Genomic DNA, 22,039 nt, shown 5'->3' with positions numbered 1-22,039 from the left:
ACTCGTGCACCAACACGGAAACACCATTACAAGGCCGTGGTGGCGTCGGCCTCGGCCGGGATGGGACCACCATTTGAGGGTTGGAATGAAGCAGGCGTCATTGTCACCGGCATGGTCAGAGGTGTCGGGGCCATCGGCCCGGCATGCGAGCCGAGTGCTGGCCTCGATGCCGTTGGCTTGGTCGTCTCAACTGGCAACGCGGCGGCTGCACCATCGCCGAGGCCTTGCTCCATGTCGTCATCCGCTTCAGCTTGGGCCTCGGCTCGTGCGGCCTGCTCCCGACGCAGCGCACGCCGCTGCTCTAGCTCCTAGACCCAGATTCATCGCATCCGTGCCGTGAGGCGGAGGATCACATGCATGTGCTGATACACAAGGGCCAAGCAAGCCCACTCACTTCTCGGTGTGTTTCGATAAAATCGTCCAGGACATAATCATATTTAGGCCGGGTGATGCCCAAGTTGCGCGCCAAGGATTCACCGACAACATCAATCACTGTCAATGCCCGCCCAGTCGGTTGATGGATGAGCAAACTGTCGGTGCAGCCAAGAAGCCGTGTGTGGATGGTCCAGGGCACCCACCGTACAGCAGGCCAAACCCCAAACGCCAAGAATAGCGTGCAGCGCGAGTGCCCCATCCTTCGTCCTCCTCTGGTGCCAGGGTTGACCAATGCGGTTCGGCCTGAGGCAAGGCCGCGGACATGAGACGTCGTCATCCGGTGGGATCTGTTGACAACAAGCACGACCGGGGGCGGTGGCGGTCCTACCGGTGGGGCGGGCGCACTTCGAAGGGATTCGACAGGTACGCCATGTTGATCGGCCACGGCCTGCGCCAAGCTATCCAGATCTTCTTGGCCCAGCTCTCTTGCATATGCCAATGCTTCCTGCTCCACGGGTCCCCACGATGGCGACAGGCAAGAGCCATGAATACGCCCCTCATTTTTTTTTTCCGGGACCGCTCGCGCTCGCGCCCGCTTTGCTGACGGCGTCGAGACGACCCGTCCAAAGCCCCTACCAGCAGGCCTCGAGCACATCTCACCTGCTCCAACGAGGTGACGTAGGTCCCCTCGACCCCCGAGTTGACAATCCGCTCCTCCAGCGTCGTCATGGCTCTGGCAGCGTCCGTCCGTCGGCGCCCTCCGTCCCCACTTGCTCTTCTTCGAAGTCGTGCTGACAATGCAAAGACTCTTGAAAATGCGTCTTAAAGTCACACTTGCTTTTACTTGATTTCGACAGGTACTAGATATTTTGCTGCAAAAACCATTCATCTCATTGGACGGCGTCGAGTTGGCGGTGCTTGTATCGACGTTGCGTTGGACGTCGCGTCGGGCGGGAACAGCGGCAGAGGCGACGATTGAAGGCGAACAGGATGACATCTGTCTGCTGCCCGCACGGGCTGGCGTTGCTGCTGGCTTTTGTGGCTTGCAACACGATGCTTCCTGTGGTGGGCACTGCCCTGGGGACCTTTGACCTTGGCGAACATCAGCAGCCCGTCGAGCTGCAGGTGGTCCGAAGCCCGCCCCCGCCTCCGGCAGCAATGCAACAGGAACAGTGGCTCATACAGCCCTCGGACACTCGATACGGCGGCTGTCGTGCCGCACAGCGTACGAGCCCCAAGGTGTTCAATCCCGCAGCCCAGTCCTGTCTTCCTTACTACACGGATTCAGCGACGGCGGCCTCCTACCAGCTCTGTCCTGGACACCATCTTCAGATCCGCCATCAACAAGCACAGGGGCAACGGCGCGCCACCATCATGCTGCCTTTTATTCGTTCAACATCTGCGCAGCTGGCCTTTTATGCAGCCCCGCCCACCCAGGCTTGTCCTACCAATGCGAGCGCGCACTATCACGCCACTGTTCACTACCAGTGCCATTACCAGGATCAGGATAAGGTGCTTGGTGTTGTTCAGCACTCCAACTGTCACTTTGCCGTACGCATAGCCTCTTTCGCGGCCTGTCCCCCGCCGCAGCTTGTCACCTGCCATGCACCTCCAGTACCTCGTCCCAAGCTTCCCTTGTATCCCGCCTATGTCGGCCGATATACTTGTCAAGGCTATCAAAGCATCAAGCTCCGCACGTTGGCGTATGCATGCCCGCGCTTGCATGCTCCCTACTCAGCTCACCGTCAATGTCGCCACCCCAAGGCCTCCCTTGCCACAGTTCTCTTGTATTTTGTGCACACCGGTACCCATGGCGCCTACTTGGCCACCAGCATGGTACGGTTTTCTTTCTTTTCTTTTTTCTTGTTTTTTTGTTGGTTTCGGGTCGATCGCACAGCTGATACCCACGTGCCCACTTGAATGCATGTCATGGTGTAGATGATTCCGGACCGTGGGTTTCGACTTGAGTTCCACCGTTGGCTGTTGCATCCTGACGGATTTGGCCCCGTATCCATCGACCTGCGCTCAACTTTCAGTAAAAAGACGTACGTCTGTAGACACATTTGTCTTTTTTCTCCGCGTGGCCCATCTTCTGTTGACAGGGGCTTGCTGGTCATCAATTATCTAAACCGATGTCATGTATGAACAAAGGTTGATCGGAGTCGTCTCGGAATGTGGCAGTGGGCCAACCCATTTGCGCGCAACATCACCCAGCAACCCTGCCTTTGCTTCGGTGCAGCACCTCCTCGGTACGTTGGTTCTTGCCGTGGGTCATGTTCTGCTTGGCGATGGCGCGTGCTTTTTAAACCTCTGGTAAACACGACATGCATGGGTGCAGCCTCGGACCCAACATTGCTTGCACATCCCGTGTCTCGAGGAGACAAAGCCGACATTTTGCTCGCCACTTTGGAGGATCTGTTGGCCGTAGTGCTTCCAGAACAACAGCCCGACAAGCCAGATGACAGTGCGCCATACGTCAAGGACAGTGCCAACGCCAAACTAAAGCAAGGAACAAAGGGTCAGCGAGGCTCCACCAAAACCACGACGGCGACCCACAGCTCCAAGATAGAGCATTCTACGCCGTCAAGCCAGGATGCTGCAACTGCACATCGCCGCTTACACGAGGAACAGCTCGAGCGTCACCACCGGCGGCATCACGATCAACAGGCGACCATACATCCGGCGAGCCAGGGCCCCGCAAACACCATTGCCGACGAGCATGCACGCCTGCACGAGGAACATGTTCGACACTTTCACAGCGCAAGAGTCGCTCCACACGCGGAGCCACAGGCAGCTCAAGAGCACCCAGAGGCTCCGTTAGAACCCGCACTGGCTCGCGAGCCTGCCGCTCAAATAAGGGAACCCAATTTGCCGGGCGAAGAGCACGATGCGATGGCGCTGCACCGTGAGGCTCATGAACGCGCAGTGCGCCAGAGCCACGAGCAACATGCACAACATCATGCCGAGACTGCCCAAACGGCCACGGAACAAGCGGATGTGCTTGCCCTCTTAAGCACGTTGATGGATGCCCTAGCTTTGGCTCCCGAAGAGACGGTCGGTGCACTGACGCGTCGTCGTGCATCCTTGCGCCATCGTCTTGCCCTGGCCGAGTTGCAGGAGGATCGTGACAACAAACTGGGCACATCAGGCTCTTTTTATCTGTAAGGAATCGACTGTAGACTGGCACGCCTGCTGAGCAGGCACCCAGCAAGGGCATCCGAATAGAGTTGATTCGATTTTTTTATCACAACCAACTGATCTCCACGTAGCCCCAAGCACCTGCTTTACACGAGCATTCTCAGCCAACCACACCTCGGCATCCCAACTCCATCAGGCTGCCTTGACCGCGTCTCCTTCCATAGTTCATCTCACACGTTGCCCATAAGCTCTTTTGATCAAACGAACCCAGTTTTGATTTGAGTCGATCTCTTCATGCCCTTTAAATTTGGCTTGGAAATAACAATTTGTTAAACCTTCACAACTCTCCTCTCTGTTTTTTTTTCCAGTTTTCTCTCTTTTTTTTTTCCTTTTTTGGCGGCGACGGGGTGCGCACGGAACGTGGTGAGGAGAGAGAGAGAGAGAGAGAGAGAGAGAGAGAGAGAGAGAGAGGGCTGGTGGGCCCTATTGGGGTGGGATAAACCAGCCAACATGGCGCGTCGCCCGTCTACTTCACATGCAAAGAAGAAGCCGCCAATCGTGTATGCCAGCGCGGCTGAGGCCGAGTACTTTGCTCGCAAGCCCAAGGGCGCCTGCTCTCCCTACGCCCTTTTCATGGTACGGCCCGGTCTCCCCGGGGCCCGTCTCGCCAGTTGCATGCACGGCGGATCAAGCCGTAGTGCGGTTGTTCGCTGTCATCATGACTGGCATTTTTTTTACTGTTTTCAGCTTTGAACAAGCCCCGCCAGGGTCCATTGTGTCGTGAGGCTCACCTTTACTATAATCTCGCTTCCTACCTAGGCGGATCATTGGACCGCGACCAATGCACAAAACCCCAACCTGAGCTCACGAGAAGTGACCAAGCTCGTTGGCCAGGCCTGGCGAGATTCAACTGACGAGCAGCGCAATGTTTGTGCCTTGATTTCTCATTCCCCTGCTTACTGCCGTGGCAGCTTTGCGCCCATAAGCAATTCTGACACCTCTTGACACCTCGGCTCGTGACTGTGGCTCGATGCATCATTCCCACAGGTCTACCAAATGCGCGCCAAGGCCGATCGGGACCGGTACAACGTTGAATTCGCAGAGTGGGTGGCCCAAAAGCCGCCCGAGGTGGATGAAGAATTGGTGCGCAAACGTGCCAAGGTCGTTGTTCAGACTTCGCCCGATGGCACGCCCGCACGAAAATCGGGCTCTCGACCGAGCAACCCATCACCCCTCATGTCCGTATCGGGAGCCCTCGCGTCTTCACGTCCCTCAAGCGCGGCCAGCAACACCAGCAAGGCTGAAAGCAACCGCCGCCGCCCCAAATCTTCAGGCCGGTCATCCCGTCCCCCTTCAACCACCCCTCCCAGTGCCGCCCCGACCCCCGTACCCACCTCGTCTCCGTCTCCAACGCCAGCCCGGGCCTTGGGTTCAACATCAGCTTCTGCCTCATCGCGCAAGGCCTCAAACCGCCCCGTTGGCAAGCGTTCTTCCAGCACCGTCTCGGCCAGCGCGACACGGTCGTCTGCCGCCGAAGCCTTTCCGCCTACGCCGAAAAGCAATGACGCATCTCGATTCGTGATTGAGCGGCATAGCCAGCCCGTCTTGGCCTTGCCCCCGGATGATGAAGACATGTTTTGTGGCATCTGTACGCAGAGCTTTACCACTGTTCATAACAAGGTACGCCTCGCCTGTATGTCCACAGGTTTAAAAGTACCCAGCTGACTTGTCGTGGTCTGCCGACTTTGCAGCAAGAGCACATGAGTAGTAGGCGACACCTGCAGCTTGCGGCCCAACATGGTGACCGCCACCTGCCTGTCAAGGTGTTTACAGACGAGTTTATCAACTTCCATCGAGGTACGAACAGGCCTGAAGCACATCCGGCCGCGCCGTCACGCATGCCAATCATTATCCTTGATGTCTGACACCAAACATCCTTGACAGCTCGAGTGACCAGCTTGAGGACATTGGAGCGAGAAATGGAAGGTCTCGATGCCGAGTGCGCAGAGCTTCGAACCACGGTTGGTTTCCGAGTTGGGCAGCGACAATTCAGCTTCTAGGCGATGCATCTGATTATCAGGTTATGATTCTAGGTGGAAGAATTGCAAGTCACTCAGGAGAGCATGCGTTTGGAAAAGCGACGTGTGGAACAAAGCAATCGTGACCTGACTGAGCGCCTGACTGTGGCATACGAGCGCATCCGCCAAGCCTTGGCCAATTGTAGCCCCCCGCTGGCAGATCATCAGTTGCCCAGTCTAGACCTCTCCAAGGATCTTCAACAACAAGGTGCTTATGTGACTGTGTTTGCCATGTGTTATACTCTGCGTTGTGTGTTCTAAACCAGTCTGACCTGTGGCGTTTGTGTGTGCGGCTTTGCCTGCAGACATTGAGGCCTTGCAGACGCCCCTGCAAGCGTTGCTGGCGACTGTGCGCACACGATCTGCTCATGACCCGGTGCGGCAGCAAATCTTGACGGCCATTGCTGCGATCTAGCGGCCGGCCAAGAGTTGTCACAAAGGGGCCGATTCGTGCATTTTGTCACTCAGATAATCTGTGGCTGGCTGGCCAGGCTTTCCGTCCGTTTGGCGGTGACTTGTCACGGCCGTCAGGGCGCTGTGTGTTGCGTGTATTGTGTCGTGCCTTTGCTCCACCGAATTTAAGGAGTAGCAAAAAACAGCTGTGAGGAGAGGGTGTGTTTTCTTGTTCATAATTCACGACGACTCGATTATACTCTCAACTCAAAGCAAGACACGCTACGGATCCGAGGACAGGTGCACGGGCCATCGCGGGCTGGAAGGACAGTTGACAGCACCCTCACACAACACCTCATAACTGCTGCTTTCTGATTGACCCAAAAAGGCTCTACAAAGTCCAGCATTCCAAAGTGACCTCAAGCAAGCTTCAGGCTCGATGCGGCTTGGGCGATGTTGGCAAGACGAAAGAAAAAGGAAAAAAAAGAAAGAAAAAAAGATAGGTGTCCCAGCTGATCTTACCGTTCTTCCTGAATCCGAAAGGTAAAGGTCGACTCGGGGGTGCCAATAAACTTGTGCGCTCGGGCGCACACAATCTGGTCCAGAATAGCCAGCTATCGAGCCAATTTTCAAATCAGCGTGCAAGCAAAAAGTCCACGGCAACAAGGTGCAAGTTGCTTTTGCCCATACCTGGCCATCACCAAGGGATGATCCGGCGGGCGGCGTCAGTCGTACGAGGGGCACGTTCTGCGCAGCCAGCTGCGCGGTCAGCCAAGCCATATCCGGATCACTGGTGTCAGCATCAGAGGCCAAGAAAATTGAAGTCAAATTTGCATCTGCTGCAAGGGCGTGAAGGAGCTGGCGAGCAACGAGCTCGATGGCAGGCATTCGCCCGTGTGCTTTGAAATCGCCCTGGCGGAGGTGGAGAGCAAGATAGGCTCGAGACCCGAAATTGGTGTGGATGAATTCCTCGGCTGTACGGATCAGATCTGCATGAAACTGCATGCTGTGTACAAACTGGTAAGCTTTGATAAAAAAGTTGCACACTGCGGCAAGGAGATGGCCCAAGAGCGAAGTTGGGTGCTTTATACCTGCGCCGCACGCGCCAGTATGCGGGTCCGCTAAAACGATGATGCATCAAGCTTTCAAGCCGTGCCAGAAGTACACTCGAGGTGGCAGGTGGCAGCTCATGTTCCAGATAGGGCTGCAAGGTGGCGGTGGTTCCCATGCATTCGAGACAGCGCCGCTCAGCAGCCACCAGCTCGTCGCCATGACCCCAGAACCATCCCGAGTAGCCCTGGCGACTTGAATCGTAGACAAGGGCCCAGGCTATGCGTCACGAATGGTGCAGTGAATGTTGATTTTCCGGCCAAGTGTATGCAGTCAGAACCGTCAACGTTGGAGCACAGAAGGTCCACTTACGATCTGATCCCAGCTGGCAGGTTGGGTCCTCACGCATATACATTTGCGCATCGTCGGGAAAGACCATGCGCAAATGCAGGGCCATGTCAATGTGAACCACGTGCTTCCGTGATTGCCGCATTTGCATGGCGAGCCAGTCATGTAACTCCACGACTGGTAGAGCCTGTTGATTCAGGGGATCAATGCAGGCGGATGAATGGATGAATGGGATCGATGGCGGGATACCCAGAACAAGCCACAGCTCGCGCACACGGCATTGCGAGAGACCTGGTTGAGAAGAGTCAGGTTGAAAAAGTCGGACCAAGGGGCTGGACGGACTGGCTTACGCCAGTGAGGCGGCGCAAATGGGGGCAGGACCAGGGTCCAGGGTGGCTCGGCAGCGCCCCGCTGTTCGTTGAGCCTTTGCACCAGCTCGGCGGCCCGCAAGAAGACATCGCGTGCCAAATTGAAGCCCTCGCCCACATTGACACTGTACAGCAAATATCTTTGATCCGGAAACGGCAACTGCATCGATCGATACGCATGTCCAGAATCCTCTCCACCGCAAGCCTGCTCCTCCCCTCCCTGCCCGACCTCACAACCCGCCACGAGCACGGCGATCCAGCTCAAAGCCCAAACCCAATTCATCAGTCCCAAAGCTCCTTCTTGATCAAAATGTTTGAAACCTGAATTTTTTATCAGAACATGCACTTTTTCAAAACCACTTGTTGAACGATCGCAAACAACAACTCCGACCACATGTGATCATGTGCAATTTCCTCCCCGTACATTAAGGGGGTTAGAAGGTATCTATTGTTATTCTAAAGTTGAAATTCAAATTGAAAATTTTACATGCGCATGTACACTGATGTTTGTAAAACTTTACATCTGATGTGATGTTGTTTAAATTTTCATCTCACCATCATCATGTTATTGGACAGACACGCACGTCTACCAGATGGATTGGTTCTTTCGCTTCGGGACATGAACATGTCAATAGTGCCGGAGGAGGTCGATCAGGGAGGTGTCGGTGGGATACCAGGCAATTTTGCTGTGCGTTAGGCCAGCGGTGCCGCTGAGAACATCCACGTCCCCGTCTTGGTCAAGGTCAGCTGCAAAGATGGTGGTCAGCGCGTCTGTTGTTGTGGCGATGATTATTCGAGGGGAAAATGAGCCATCCCTCATGTTGCGGTACCATGTAATGCTTTGGTTGATATAGCTGGCGCCGAGCACGTCGAGTCGGCCATCCTTGTCCACGTCTGCGGCAAGTATTGTGGAGGCACCGGTTGCTGCCATATCGATGGGATTTGCCGCAGAAAACGAGCTGTTTCCAAGGTTTCGATACCAAGCCAGCTCGTGGCCGCTGAAGCAGGCACACAAGACATCCAAATTACCGTCAGCGTCAAGATCAGCTGCATGGACTGCAGTCGCACCGAGGCATTCCGTGCTAATGATGATTTGAGCAGAGAAGGTGCCGTTGCCGCGGTTCCGGTACCACGCAATTTTGTTATCACTATAGCTGGCACTCAGGACGTCCAGTCTGAGATCGTTGTCCAGGTCGGCAGCAAAAACAAAACGCGCCTCATTGGCTTGGTTGCTGAGGACACGTCGGCTTGAAAAGGTGCCGTTGCCGTAATTCTGATACCACGCAACCACGTGGTCTTGAACACTGGCACTTATCACGTCAACATGGCCGTCGCTGTTGAGGTCGGCTGCGTGAATTCCAAACGCGCCAAATGCATCAGACGCAAGGACAATTGGCGCGGAAAAAGAGCCGTTGCCATGGTTGTGGAACCAAATGATGCTATCGTCCTTGAAACTAGCGCTCAGAACATCAGCAATGCCGTCACCATCAAAGTCGGCCGTGACCACGGAGCGTGCCCCCCTGGTTTCGTTGGAAATGATGAGCTGAGCGGAGAAGGAGCCCTGGCCCTCATTGCGGTACCAGGCGACTTTGTCATCATCGTAGCTCGCGCTGAGCACATCCAAGTCACCATCCTCGTCGAGATCTGCGGCAAACAACGAGCTCACGCGCTGAACGGCCGTCGTAATCACCTGTCGACCAAACTCCGGCAGGTACAGCTCAGGGTGCAGGCGCACGAGCGACCGCACAATGGCCGACTGCGCAACCATGTCCACCCCATTGATGACGACGCGGTCAGTCGCGTTGATGTAGAGGGTACCATCCTCCCCCACGTTGATCGACGGCTCATCCACCTCCATGCAGGTCGCCAAGACACCCAGCGCCAAGCACATGGACAGTCTTACTGCTCCCCATCCCCGGCAGTAGCGACGAGCTCGTTCCATCTCGACGCGGGAGGAGGCACGATAAAATGAAGACTTAGTAAAACAACAAAGTTTAAAATTGCACACACACACACACACACACACACACACACACACACACACACACGTGTCATATAAAAAGTCTGACATAAAATGAAAATTTAATTTTGATCACACACCACAGATCTGATGATGTAAACAATGTCATGTTTTATCAACATGTAAAATTGTAAATTGCATAAAAACCTATAAATTTCAAGGTTCGATAAAGCACTACATGTAGTTCAACTGACCACTCCCGCCGAGATCGACAAACGCCGCTGGCTGGGACGAACTGTGCAAAACTATGCAAATCCGTGCGATCCATGTGATGCCGTCTTGCGAGCAGAGAACATTTTGATATCGTATGTTGCTAGTTTGGCAACCACCCGAACCTGCAAATTCCTGATCTCTTCTCACTTTGCAACTCATTCCATCTTCCCATTTTGCCCGCTTTGCTTGACGCTTTCTCTCTCACTCTGACTCCCCCTTTCACTCATCAATCGGCGCGAATCACCATCTTTGGCATCCATGGGATCTAGTAGCACGCACCGTCAACATACGGTCATCAATCGGTGCGAACATTGGCATCCACGGGTGCCGTCAACATCGACGATTCGGATGAATATGAAATGCCTCGCTCTGTCTCGAGTGTTGCTCGTGGCTTGTGTGTGTGTGTTTGGCACAAGTATGCTTGGTCTTTGTGGTAACGATTGTTCATCGTCAGGACATTGACCTCTTCAGGTTGTTGGTAATGATTTGTCCTTTTGGGTTTTTTGGGGGAGAGGGACTGAGACGTGGGAAAGAACTTGGTATCACTTACATGTACATGTCCGTGTAAGTGTGTTTGAAGCATCAGAAACCAGAAACCGGTGTGAATGGGCATTTTTCCTCTTTGCCTGTTTTGATTTTTCTTCTTCATCGACATTAAGATCGACATTGAGATCGAGATCGGGATCGACAGTGAGATCGAGATCGGGATCGACAGTAAGATCGAGATCGGGATCGACAGTGAGATCGAGATCGGGATTGACAGTGAGATCGAGATCGGGAGGATCGGAATCGGGATCGGGATCGGCATCGGTATTGGGAGCTGACTCCTTCAGTTATCGTATCTTGGCTCTTGGCTGAACGCGCCCGATTTCTTGTGTATGTGGTCCTGTTCAAGGGCTTGTGACGATGCCAAAAGTTGGTGGACCAAGTTCAGTGACCGCGTCGTTTTAAGTTTCCTTCTTTCTGCGTGGAGAGATCACGTCACAGTACAGTAACATTGACTACGCCTCAATCCTGATCCGACAACACCGGCCATCTTATTTTCGTTCTGCGTGGTGCGAGTGCCACGAAGATCAACGTCAACATCAACTACGCCTCGATCTCAACTTGGACACCCACCCCGCAACCCGTCGAGTTCTCAGGTGAGTCCGACACCTGGTTGTCAGACAATAACAGAAGGTATGAGATTCGTTCGGAGGGAGCTCATTCATTTGGCAGTGTGCTCGACAGAGACCGTGAACATGAATGATGCAGACAGCGATTCGCTGTACTGGGCATGTCGGTCATTGAATCCACAACCACTGCAGCTGATGAATGAATTGAACAGTTGGGATGCCACTTTCAAAGATAAGGTACGTCACGTCACATTGTACCCGTTTCAGATCATAAGCCTAGACGTCATGGCACGACCTGATACTCATTATACTGTGTACTTGAACGTAATGGTGACGCATCAACCCATAGCGCGGCTGGACACCATTTCACTGGGCCTGTTTCCACGGTCAGTTGGAAGTGGCGGAGAAGCTGTTGGAGCACGGCGTTGAGGTTGAAGCCAGGAACAACGTCAGTGTCTCCTTCTTCTGCCCACATTCAACTTGAATGTCGTCATCATGCGTCTTTTGATACATTGTAACTAACACTCGTTAATGGTCCATCGACCCACAGAGTGGCAGGACACCGCTGCACTGGGCCTGTGGCCAAGGTCATGTGGACGTGGTAAAAATGCTGCTGACACACGGCGTTGACACTATAGTCAGAGACAAAGTTGGTACTTATCTCTTCTCTCTCATCCTTTTCCTGCTCTGCTTGTTGTGTTTCTCTACACCCTACTTGCTGTACATCTTCGAGGTCTTTCTTTCATACCGCCTTGCCTCGGCCCCTTTCGGTTCTGCCTGTGACTCGCCTTGTTCTTGCCCGTGTTTGCTAGACCTTGCCTTTTTCCCTGGCATTGCTTGTGTATACCCATCCTGCATCTGTTTGTTTCAGTTGTGAACCGCTCGACCTTGAGCGGTTTTGCACATTCTGAGTGCTTCCTGAATATATTATTATATCGGATATTTTTTTTGTAAAGAAAAAAAGCATAACGCTCGAGTTTATTCGTACATTGCTGTCCAGCTCACACGCTTTGATCGCTTGATTGTGGCCATGTTTTCAGGATGGCCAAACGCCCCTCGATCTGGGGCGTAAAAACGGGCATGGCGATGAGCTAGAGCCCATGATTGCTGCCTACGAAGCCAGCCTCCCATGGCTGCTGACCCTGCCTAGCCTCGTACCAACCCTCGAGGTTAGCCTGTTCCAACATTATGCTTATACATGCGTCCCCATTGAAAACGCTTCTCTAATCCGAGTGCATACCCACAACAAAACTTCAAAACATCAGACCACGGCCTCCATTGTGCTGACGGTGGAAGCTTGGCTCAAGCCGCTTCTGCCCGAGCATACCACCACCCATCCCTTCTCGCACCTCGATGCATTTATCAGCGGTGCCATCAAGCAAGATTTCAATCCTGCGGCAGCTACTACCTTCCAGAAGATCATCAATCAAACTCCACCAGACTTCCCTGACATGGACTGGTCTGCTTTTCAAGCCACCATCACACAGGCTCTCAACGCACTCGAACAGGCACTGGAAGCGCCCGAAGCGTTGAGCAGCCGCTTGAAGCAATTGGATCCCAACAGTGACAGCCAGGACTCAGTGCTGCAAGAGCTGCACGATATCATTGCTGGGTTCGAGCTGCAGCCAGTTCTTCTTGAGCTTCAGGCCGTGCTGGCAGCATGCCCCGCTCCACCCACCGCGCCATTAATCGCGCCTGAGACACCACCCACCGACCTGGCAGCGGCCCTGGGCAAAGTGATCCCTCTAAGCGGCGTAGAATCCAAGCGTCAAGAGCTGCTCACCGGTGCCAACAGCAACCTCAAGCACCTAGTGCTTGCCTTGATCGATGCCCTGGGCGCCGTGGCAAAAGCTGGAACCAGCGAGACGATTCATCGCGTGGAAACGCTACGGCAATGCGCGCAATGCGTGGATGCAAGTGCACCGCCTCCAGCCGAGGCTTTGCCCGAGGCCTGGGAGGAGCTGTGCCAAGCTCACGAGAAGCTGAGCCTGCTCGAGCACAATGGCCTTCAAAAAATTGCTCAGTGGCAACCACCTACAGACTACGAGCATCAGGATTGGTACTTGGCGTTTGTGCACCACAAGTCGCAAGCTCTGCTGCAGCAGTTACAAGACATGATTGACTGGCAGGCCACGACGCTCTCCGTGTTGACCTCGTGCATGAGTCATGTGAACAGCTTGACTCAAGACGTTGATGATGAATCGGCTGCTGCCCACGAGGAACTAACCAAGGTGGAGACTGAGATTCAAAACAGCAGCGCAGCTCTACAGCTCGTGCCCAAAGTTCTTCGGTCTGCTCTCGAGCAAGAACTCAAAAAGCTAGAAACGCAACGCGACACCTTGCGACAGCAATTATCAGATCAGCCACGTGTGGACCACGTCGTAGAGCTCGCCCGGCTTCTGCAACAACACTTCCCAGCGCTGCTGGTCTTTTTGCACCCTGAACAGAGCACGCTGGGAGCGCGGCTCCGCACAGTGCTTGGCCCCGACCTTCCAGCCAGTCTGATCTTGGAGGCCATGACTGAAGTGGACCGCACACTGTCACTCTCCAACCTGGGTCAGCTTGATCTTCATTATAATCAAAATCACAAGGTGTACAAGACCCACGCCGTGATACCAGATTTTGGGGAGCAAGATTTGGCTGTCAAGGAGTATGCATTTGCTCGGCAACACAAACAAGACCAGTGCCGTACATTCCTGCGTGAACTCCGCGCCATGCGGCAGCTTGAGCACCCACACATTATCCCGGTCCTCGGTGCGCTCGTGGACGTACACAGTGGCCACCCGAGCGCATACCTGGTACAGCCATGGTGTGCACAGGGTGATTTGCAGCAGTGGCTCAGCACGGCACGGCACCTGGCCACCTCGACCGTAATTGCAAGTCTGATGACTCAACTGCGCACGGCCCTGGCGTTTATGCATAGCAAGGGCCTGGTGCACCGAGATGTCAAGCTGAGCAACGTCATGCTGGACGGTGCAGAGGACCAGCCCGTCGTGCGGTTGGGCGACTTTGACATTACCAAGGCCGCCGCTGAAGCCACCATGCTACCATGTACGGCCACCGCGTCGTCGGGCACGGCGGGCTACGTCGCACCGGAGGTGCTTTTTGGCCGGGGTCGTGTGGGGGCGCGTCCGGCACAAGATGCCTTTTCCTTCGGCTGTGTGCTGTACAACACCTACATGTACCCACAAACGGTATCGCCGGCTCAGTCACGAACCGATGCGGTTGTGGATCATTGCAGATGGGATTTTTAAGCGGGAGATGATGCCTTCAGCTTTCCTCATCTGGCGGCCGAGGTCAGTCAAATATTTTGTTTTCTTGAATTTTAAGACGCTCTGGTTGTCATCGTCGTCGTCGTCGTCGTCGTCGTTGTTGTTGTTGTTGTTGTTGTTGTTCACAGCTGTGTTTCTGTGCAGATGTGCGACGCAGTGAGCAATCTGTACAAGGAAACACGAGCCTTTCTTGCAACAGATTCAAAGCAACGACCAAGCCTCTTCAGTGCCGGGCAGATCGTGCAGCAGTCTGCCTTTGCCCAAGCCGGGCCAGCCATTGATGTCTTGCGCGATGCGCCCGAGCTTATTCCAGAGGTGCGTTGCTTGTTGGCTTTTTGGCGCTTCCACGAATCGTCTGATTTGAACCTACTGGGTGGCTAGGTGGGTGAGCTACTGAAGCAGCTGAACACCGATGGGCGGGGACCAGCAAATATTGCAGTGCAACGGGTAGAGCGCGTGCACAACCCCGTGCTGTGGGAGCGCTACAGCGCCAAGCGACGCGAGATGTTGCATCGTATCAAAAGTCAGGAGCACTATGATCAACTCCAAGCGTCCACATTAGATGCACCCTCCGGCTCTCCAGCTCTGCTCCGTGATACATCCTGTCAAGAGCGCCTGTTGCTCCACGGCATCGGCCCTGACACAATGCTGCGCGACAAGATTGTGCGACTGGGCCTTGACTATCGCTTTGCTGGCAGCAGTGCCGGCCACCGATTTGGTCTCGGTGTTTACCTGGCCGACCATCCCGGCAAGGTATGGCCGCGCTGACTTTCAATTGCGATTTGTCTATATGAGTGATGGTGTTCTGACGCATTGTGTGCCTACATGATACCAGAGTCATCAGTACGCTCGTGCCGGACCCAACGACAAACGGATGCTCATCATCACGCGAGCACTCCTTGGCCATGCCCATGCCCATCCATCACCTCGTGCTGGGGCGGTGGCACCACCGCTCCTGCCCGATGCGCCCAACAACGAGCGGTGCGTGGAACAAAATCGTGTATTTGTTGCATGTTGACTTTGCCCGCCACCTGATCTGACTTGTTGCGTTTGCCATTGAAATTTCCTTCAGGTATGACTCGGTTATTGCAACGCCGCCTGGGCAATTCCATGAGGTGATTGTGTTTGAGAACGCCCAAATCTATCCCGAGCTGGTTGTACACTACACGGCCAATTAGGAAGAGCTGGACGAGTTTGAGCTGGACGAGTATGGGCTGGACGACTTGCTAGTTGTTCGCGTCAAATCCGTTGTTCTTCCACACTTGAGCACCCCCACCACTTTTGCACATGATCGGTGTCATCCACTCCAAGTCTTTCCACAGGGGAACCCCACTATAGCCGGCACGACTTTCACTGCCTGACTAACATACACACCTGCACAAAGCGCCACTGGACCAGACCTTTCTCATGAGAGGCACATGAGCCAACCTCGCGTGCTTTGGGTACTTTGCATTGGCAAGCAGCTCTGTCTGATGAACTTGTGTTTACCGTTGTGTCTCCCTGTTGTGACATCTGCGGTTGAGCACGAGTTGCACTTTTCTTATCCTCGGGAATAAGCGCTTCGACAGCTATTCTAAGGATGCACCTGGTCTGCTCACTGTGAATGCTTGCCGGCCACAGCTGGTTCAATTGACCTCAAGACACCTCCACTGTTCTTGTTCCATTCCAACGGACGTCTCTCAAACTGAAACAACGGTGCCATCAGGCGCGATCTCTCCTTTCTCACTGGTTCGTGTCACAGATACATGTGTTTGACCTCTCTTGCACACCGGCCGTGATGGCACCCAAGAATGATGGCCGTGAAGTGCAAGTCAACGTGCAAGTGATTGTCATGGTGGTCGACTTTTGGTTGGTCATGGTGTGATGTGGCGTGCAACAGGAGCGTCAGACCATGCTAGGGATGGACGGGTTCACACAACGCTCGTGAAGACTAGCTTTCGAGACAGTCTAATTCGCTGCCCAGGCCGGCTGAATCATCTTTGAAAGAGCAAGGCGAATGGATCACGTCCTCAGCAACAATTATAATTGCTGGACCGAAGGGGAAGAAGCACGAGGAGCTCGAAGGGTCGCTCAGGCGGGAGGGATGAGAGTGATATGGACAGAGGGGTTGTACCGTTTTAGCCAACGAACTTTGAATGCCATGGCTGGCACAGCGGGCAGCACGCGTGTACATGCAAGCCCCAGTTTTTGCGGCTCTTCAAAATCTGCTTGTAAAGGGCTTGGAATTCTTTCCAGCTGTTATGGCAGCAGTTCCGCAACACTTGTTTTCGTCAGACCCGAGAAACAGCGGATTTACGCCCGAATCAGCAAAAAACACCGGCAAACGACTTTTGAAGACCGGGGTCCTGAGCAGAAAAAAAAACACAAAGTTGTGCTTGCTCTCTGAGACAAGTCACGGTTGTTTGCTGCATGCGAGCTGTGAGGGGTAGTTAGTTGTCTCTGTGGATAATGTTGGACTCTTTGTGGCAGTCATGACGCGTCACCTCATCAACGCTGGAAACTCCATTCTGACTGCACCTCACAATTGTGTAAGCTCGAGTTTCGATTTGCACGACTGTCATTTTGGTCAAGCTGAGATTTTGTCGCTTTTGGGCCAAATGGACCTATTGGGGTGTTTGGACCATCTCGTCTCATGCAGCCTCTGTTAAAATCCCAAGTCAATTGGCGCAACGGTCGCCGGGTTATAGTGACCTCAAATAGGCTGGGCCGTGCCATTGCTGAGAAACTCAGTCAAAAGCTCTCCATCGGAACCCCTGGCAAAATCCTTACGGACGCGCTGGTGTGAGGCTAGCTCGGCCCACAGGGCAGCTTCGTCCACCGTCTCAAATACACCAGAAAGGCTTTCCTCTTTCCAACGATGTCAGAAGTGGACATTTGTGCAAATCGTAAGATTTAATTTTTTAGGAATTTTAGCTTATACAATTTGTTCTGAACAAGTGTTCTTCGATGAATTCGATCATCATTGTTTATCGATGACCCCCCTCCCCGCATTTACTTCTTCTTTCCTCTTCTTCCTTCTTCCCCTCTTTGGCATCGGTGTCGACATTGACGTCGGCATCAGCGAGCTGCTTGACGTGTCTTGCTTTGTGTGGTGACTGATTGCTTGTGCTCGGGACCCTCCGATCAGCACTTGTGGTAACGCACTATTTTCTCTTTGGTGAGGCCACTGATCTCGCCTCGCAGTCGACAACGTGCGCTTGGGCAAGCAAGTACACCGGTCCTCGCAACTGTCACCGAGAACTGTTGGCCAAAGGTGAGTCGTTTGCTGCATCAGGCAGGGAAGAGGAAAGACCCGCTGACCGGCTGCCGCTTTGAAAACTGCGCGCGCACGTCGAATTCCAGTCCGAATTTTGGGTTGTCAGACTTGGAGGGGGCTCATGCGATTGATGCTGGATAGAGAAGCAAGAAAACAGAATCTGGTGTTAAAGAGGTACCGTGACCATGAGTGATGATGGACAGCGGCTGTACAGGGCGTGTTGTTCATCAGATCCCCGAGAGGTGCTGCAGCTGTTGACCAGTTGGGACGACCAATGCATTCGAGCTGCTGCCAATTACAAATCTAGTGTATGTGCTGTTTGATATGATGCTGTGTGATATTGGTTACACTTTGAATATGTCACTGAATGAGGTCTAACATCGAACATAAACGGCATCATCCCATAGATTGGCTATACACCACTGCTCTATGCCTGCATTCACGGTCATCTCAATGTGGTGAAGATTCTGTTGAAGCACGGTGCTGATGCTAAAGCCAAGGCCAGGGTCAGTACAGTTCCTTCCTCCTCGCACCTTTACCCCCTACATGATGGTGCACCTGTACCACATGATAACGATGATGATGCTGATGCTGTACCTGTACGTCATGCTGATGCATCACCCAGAATGGCCGTACACCACTGCACGATGCCTGCAGTAACGGTAACGTCAAGGTGGTGGACATGCTGTTGAAGCACGGTGCTGCTACTGAAGCCAAGGACAAGGTCAGTGCAGTACCTCCATGATGGTACACCTGGATCACATGATGATGAAGATGATAATGCTGTATATAACGCTGATGCATCATTCCACAGGATGGCTATACACCACTGCACTATGCCTGCCATCAGGATCATGTCAAGGTGGTGGAGATGCTGTTGGAGCACGGTGCTGATGCCAAAGCCAAAAACAACGTCAGTTCAGTACCTCCCTCTTCACCCCCTTACCCTCCCTTTGTTGATATACACCTGTACCACATGATGATGATGATGCTGTACCTGTACGTCATGCTGATGCATCACCTAGAATGGCCGTACACCACTGCACGATGCCTGCAGTAACGGTAACGTCAAGGTGGTGGACATGCTGTTGAAGCACGGTGCTGCTACTGAAGCCAAGGACAAGGTCAGTGCAGTACCTCCATGATGGTACACCTGGATCACATGATGATGAAGATGATAATGCTGTATATAACGCTGATGCATCATTCCACAGGATGGCTATACACCACTGCACTATGCCTGCGATCAGGATCATGTCAAGGTGGTGGAGATGCTGTTGGAGCACGGTGGTGGTGCTACAACCAAGAACAACGTCAGTTCAGTACCTCTCTTTTCCCCCTTTACCCTCCTTTTGTTGATATACACCTGTACCACATGATGACGATGATGCTGTACCTGTACGTCATGCTGATGCATCACCTAGAATGGCCGTACACCACTGCACGATGCCTGCAGTAACGGTAACGTCAAGGTGGTGGACATGCTGTTGAAGCACGGTGCTGCTACTGAAGCCAAGGACAAGGTCAGTGCAGTACCTCCATGATGGTACACCTGGATCACATGATGATGAAGATGATAATGCTGTATATAACGCTGATGCATCATTCCACAGGATGGCTATACACCACTGCACTATGCCTGCGATCAGGATCATGTCAAGGTGGTGGAGATGCTGTTGGAGCACGGTGGTGATGCTACAACCAAGAACAACGTCAGTTCAGTACCTCCCTCTTCACCCCCTTACCCTCCCTTTATGATGATACACCTGTACCACATGATGATGATGATGATGATGCTGTACGTCATGCTGATGCATCACACAGGATGGCCGTACACCACTGCACGTTGCCTGCCATAAGGGTCATGTCAAGGTGATGGGGATGCTGTTGAAGCACGGTGCTGATGCCAAAGCCAAGGACAACGTCAGTACCTTCCTCCCCCCCCATGATATACACCTGTACCACATGATGATGAAAAAGTTGCTGTGCATGTACGTCGTGCTGTTTGCATCATCCCACAGGGTGGTGAAACGCCACTGCACGTTGCCTGCATTGGCGGTCATGTTGAGGTGGTGGACATGCTGTTGAAGCACGGTGCTGATGCCAAAGCCAAGGACAATGTCAGTACAGGAACTCCCTCTTCCCCTCCTCTCTGGCTACTGCTCCTGCTGCCGCTGCTCGTCGCCTTTGCCCCCCGTTCTTCTCTCCTTCACGCCCTGCCCACCCGTGCTCGTCCGTTCCACCTCTGGCTCCTTTTCTTTTTTCCCGCTATCCCTCTTCTTACCCCGTTTTGCATGATTTCTTCCGCCTGCCGTTCTCGCTCTCCCCTTTTCTGATCTATCCGGGCACCACTCTACCCCTTGCCATCACACCTCTGCCTCGCTTGCGCTCCAGCGGCTTTTGGTGTCCGTGCCTTCAGTTTTGCCCCGGCACACGCGCCGCTCCTTTTTTTTTTTTTTTTTTTTTTTTCCAAACGCGCCTCTTTTCGGACCCCGGTTCCTGCCCGCACTATTTGTATAATGCCCTCGTGTTTGGCGGCTCTGACACACTCTGAAGCTTTGTCACATCGCTCAACTCAACTTCGTGTGGTTGCCCACCTCGCACGTTCCGATCGCTTGACTGTGGCCATGTTCTCAGCGTGGTCAAACGCCCCTCGAATACGGACGTCTATACGGGCATGACGACAAGCTGAAGCCCGTGTTTACTGCCCATGAGGCTTGCCTGGCCCAATCATCCGCGCCCCTTGCTTCGCCCGCGCCTGCACCGCCTTCTACCTGGCTGCCGCCTCTGCCCACCACCCCCACCCTCGAGGTGAGCCTGCTCTCCCATCTTGTTTTCCCCAATGCATTTACTGCCCCAATCCCCACGGCCTCATCCAACCTGATCACGACCGATGGCACCACACAACCCTTAATTAGACCACGGCCTGTATTGTGGTGGCGGTGGACACTTGGCTCAGGCCCCTCCTGCCGGAGCGCACCACCAGCCATCCCCTCCCCCACCTCGATGCCTTTATCAGAGGTGCCGCCAAACAAAACCCCAATCTTGCAACGGCAGTTGCGGACATCCAGAGGACCATCGATAAAGCGCCACCAGAGTTTCCTGCCATGGACTGGGCTGCCTTCCAGGCGACCACCACCCAGGCCCTCGGCGCGCTCGACCAGGCACTGGCAGCGCCCGAAGCGTTGAACAACCGCTTGGGTCAATTGGACCCCAACACTGACAACCTAGAATCAGTACTGCAAGCGCTGCACAATGCCGCTGCTGGTTTTGAGCTACAGCCAGTGCTTCTCGAGCTTCAGACCGTGCTGGCAGCGTGCCCCGCTCCACCCACCACGCTGACAATGGCACCCGAAACGCCGCCCGCCAACCTCGGTGCAGCCCTGGATAAAGTCGCCATGCTACGCGACGTGGAAACCAACCGCATAGAACTGTTCACCAACGCCAACAGCAACCTCCAGCAGCTGGCGAAGGCGCTGATTACTGCCCTGCGTGCTGTGGCAAGAGCGGGAACCACTGACACGGACCATCGCGTGGACACACTAGAGCAGTGTGTGGAAGGCTTGGATGTGAGTGCACCACCTCCAGCCGAGGCATTGCCCGAGGCCTGGGAGGAGTTGTGCCAAGCCCACGAAAAGCTGAGCTTGCCCGAGCAGAACGGCCTGGAGCAGCTGATAACCTGGAGAGCAGAGCATGACTATGGACATCAAGACTGGTATCTGGCGTTTGCGCTTCACGAGGCGCAAGCCCTGGTGCAGCAGTTGCAAGACATGATCGACTGGCAGACCACGACGCTGTCCGTGCTAACTTCGTGCCAAAGCTATGCCGATGGCATCACGCAGAGCCGCACGGATCAAGTCGTATCCATCCACGAGAAAGTGGCCGAGCTGCAGAACAACATCCAGGCAACCACGGCATTCTTGCCCTTGGCTCCCGAAGAGATGCGAGCTGGCCTCGAGGCTCGATTACAAACTATGAAGGAGCGTCTGGTCACTTCGCAGCGACAACTATCGGATCAAACACAGGTAGACCAGGTGGCGGCACTGGCAGAGCTGCTGCACCAACACTTTCCAGCGCTGCTGGTCTTTCTGCACCCTGAACAGAGCACGCTGGGAGCGCGCCTCCGCACAGTGCTTGGGCCGGACCTTCCAGCCAGCCTCATTGGCCTACAAGCATAGACGTATGTCCAGAAGCTGCTGGAACATACTGGAAGATACCAGTCCTGACTATCGTGATTAACGACTGCAGGATGATGTCTGATGATCCTTGACGGCGCTCGTCAAGGAAGCCTGTAGAACATTGTGATTGTTCCTGCCACCGAGATATAAGTACGGTCCTGTAGACCGGAAGTGGCATTTTTACTTTGTACCTTTCCCGTTTCAATTTCCTCTGTTTGCTTTGTGAATTGACCAC

The 22,039-nt window shown here is 54.0% G+C and overlaps 5 protein-coding genes across 5 annotated transcripts; 2 read left to right on the top strand and 3 right to left on the bottom strand.

The window, feature by feature from the left end:
* Positions 1-26: 26 nt before the first annotated feature.
* Positions 27-1,104, bottom strand: MONBRDRAFT_12578 (uncharacterized protein; the record flags this gene model as incomplete). The annotated part of the gene is made up of 2 exons (XM_001750418.1): positions 27-308; positions 1,036-1,104. The coding sequence occupies 2 exons, from the start codon at positions 1,102-1,104 to the stop codon at positions 27-29; spliced, it is 351 nt and encodes a 116-aa protein (XP_001750470.1).
* Positions 1,105-1,365: 261 nt separating this feature from the next.
* MONBRDRAFT_29990 (uncharacterized protein) lies at positions 1,366-5,852 on the top strand (the record flags this gene model as incomplete). Its single annotated transcript, XM_001750458.1, has 11 exons — positions 1,366-2,211; positions 2,314-2,420; positions 2,527-2,624; positions 2,714-3,429; positions 3,882-3,989; positions 4,057-4,149; positions 4,333-4,440; positions 4,561-5,193; positions 5,265-5,370; positions 5,458-5,534; positions 5,607-5,852. 11 exons carry the CDS (start codon positions 1,366-1,368, stop codon positions 5,850-5,852), a joined length of 3,138 nt encoding a protein of 1,045 aa, XP_001750510.1.
* Positions 5,853-6,266: 414 nt separating this feature from the next.
* Positions 6,267-6,989, bottom strand: MONBRDRAFT_12575 (uncharacterized protein; the record flags this gene model as incomplete). The annotated part of the gene is made up of 3 exons (XM_001750417.1): positions 6,267-6,303; positions 6,507-6,598; positions 6,675-6,989. 3 exons carry the CDS (start codon positions 6,987-6,989, stop codon positions 6,267-6,269), a joined length of 444 nt encoding a protein of 147 aa, XP_001750469.1.
* Positions 6,990-8,274: 1,285 nt separating this feature from the next.
* On the bottom strand, positions 8,275-9,696 carry MONBRDRAFT_39176 (uncharacterized protein). Its single transcript, XM_001750416.1, has one exon. It carries the CDS (start codon positions 9,690-9,692, stop codon positions 8,379-8,381), a length of 1,314 nt encoding a protein of 437 aa, XP_001750468.1. The 5' UTR covers positions 9,693-9,696; the 3' UTR covers positions 8,275-8,378.
* Positions 9,697-12,198: 2,502 nt separating this feature from the next.
* On the top strand, positions 12,199-15,548 carry MONBRDRAFT_29987 (uncharacterized protein; the record flags this gene model as incomplete). Its single annotated transcript, XM_001750457.1, has 7 exons — positions 12,199-13,748; positions 14,022-14,149; positions 14,340-14,394; positions 14,499-14,685; positions 14,752-15,123; positions 15,206-15,351; positions 15,443-15,548. The coding sequence occupies 7 exons, from the start codon at positions 12,199-12,201 to the stop codon at positions 15,546-15,548; spliced, it is 2,544 nt and encodes an 847-aa protein (XP_001750509.1).
* Between the last annotated feature and the right edge of the window lie 6,491 nt (positions 15,549-22,039).

Source organism: Monosiga brevicollis, genomic scaffold (assembly GCF_000002865.3).
Source record: "Monosiga brevicollis MX1 MONBRscaffold_41 genomic scaffold, whole genome shotgun sequence".
NCBI classification, from domain to species: domain Eukaryota; class Choanoflagellata; order Craspedida; family Salpingoecidae; genus Monosiga; species Monosiga brevicollis.
This window is presented reverse-complemented; position numbering and strand designations above follow the sequence as displayed.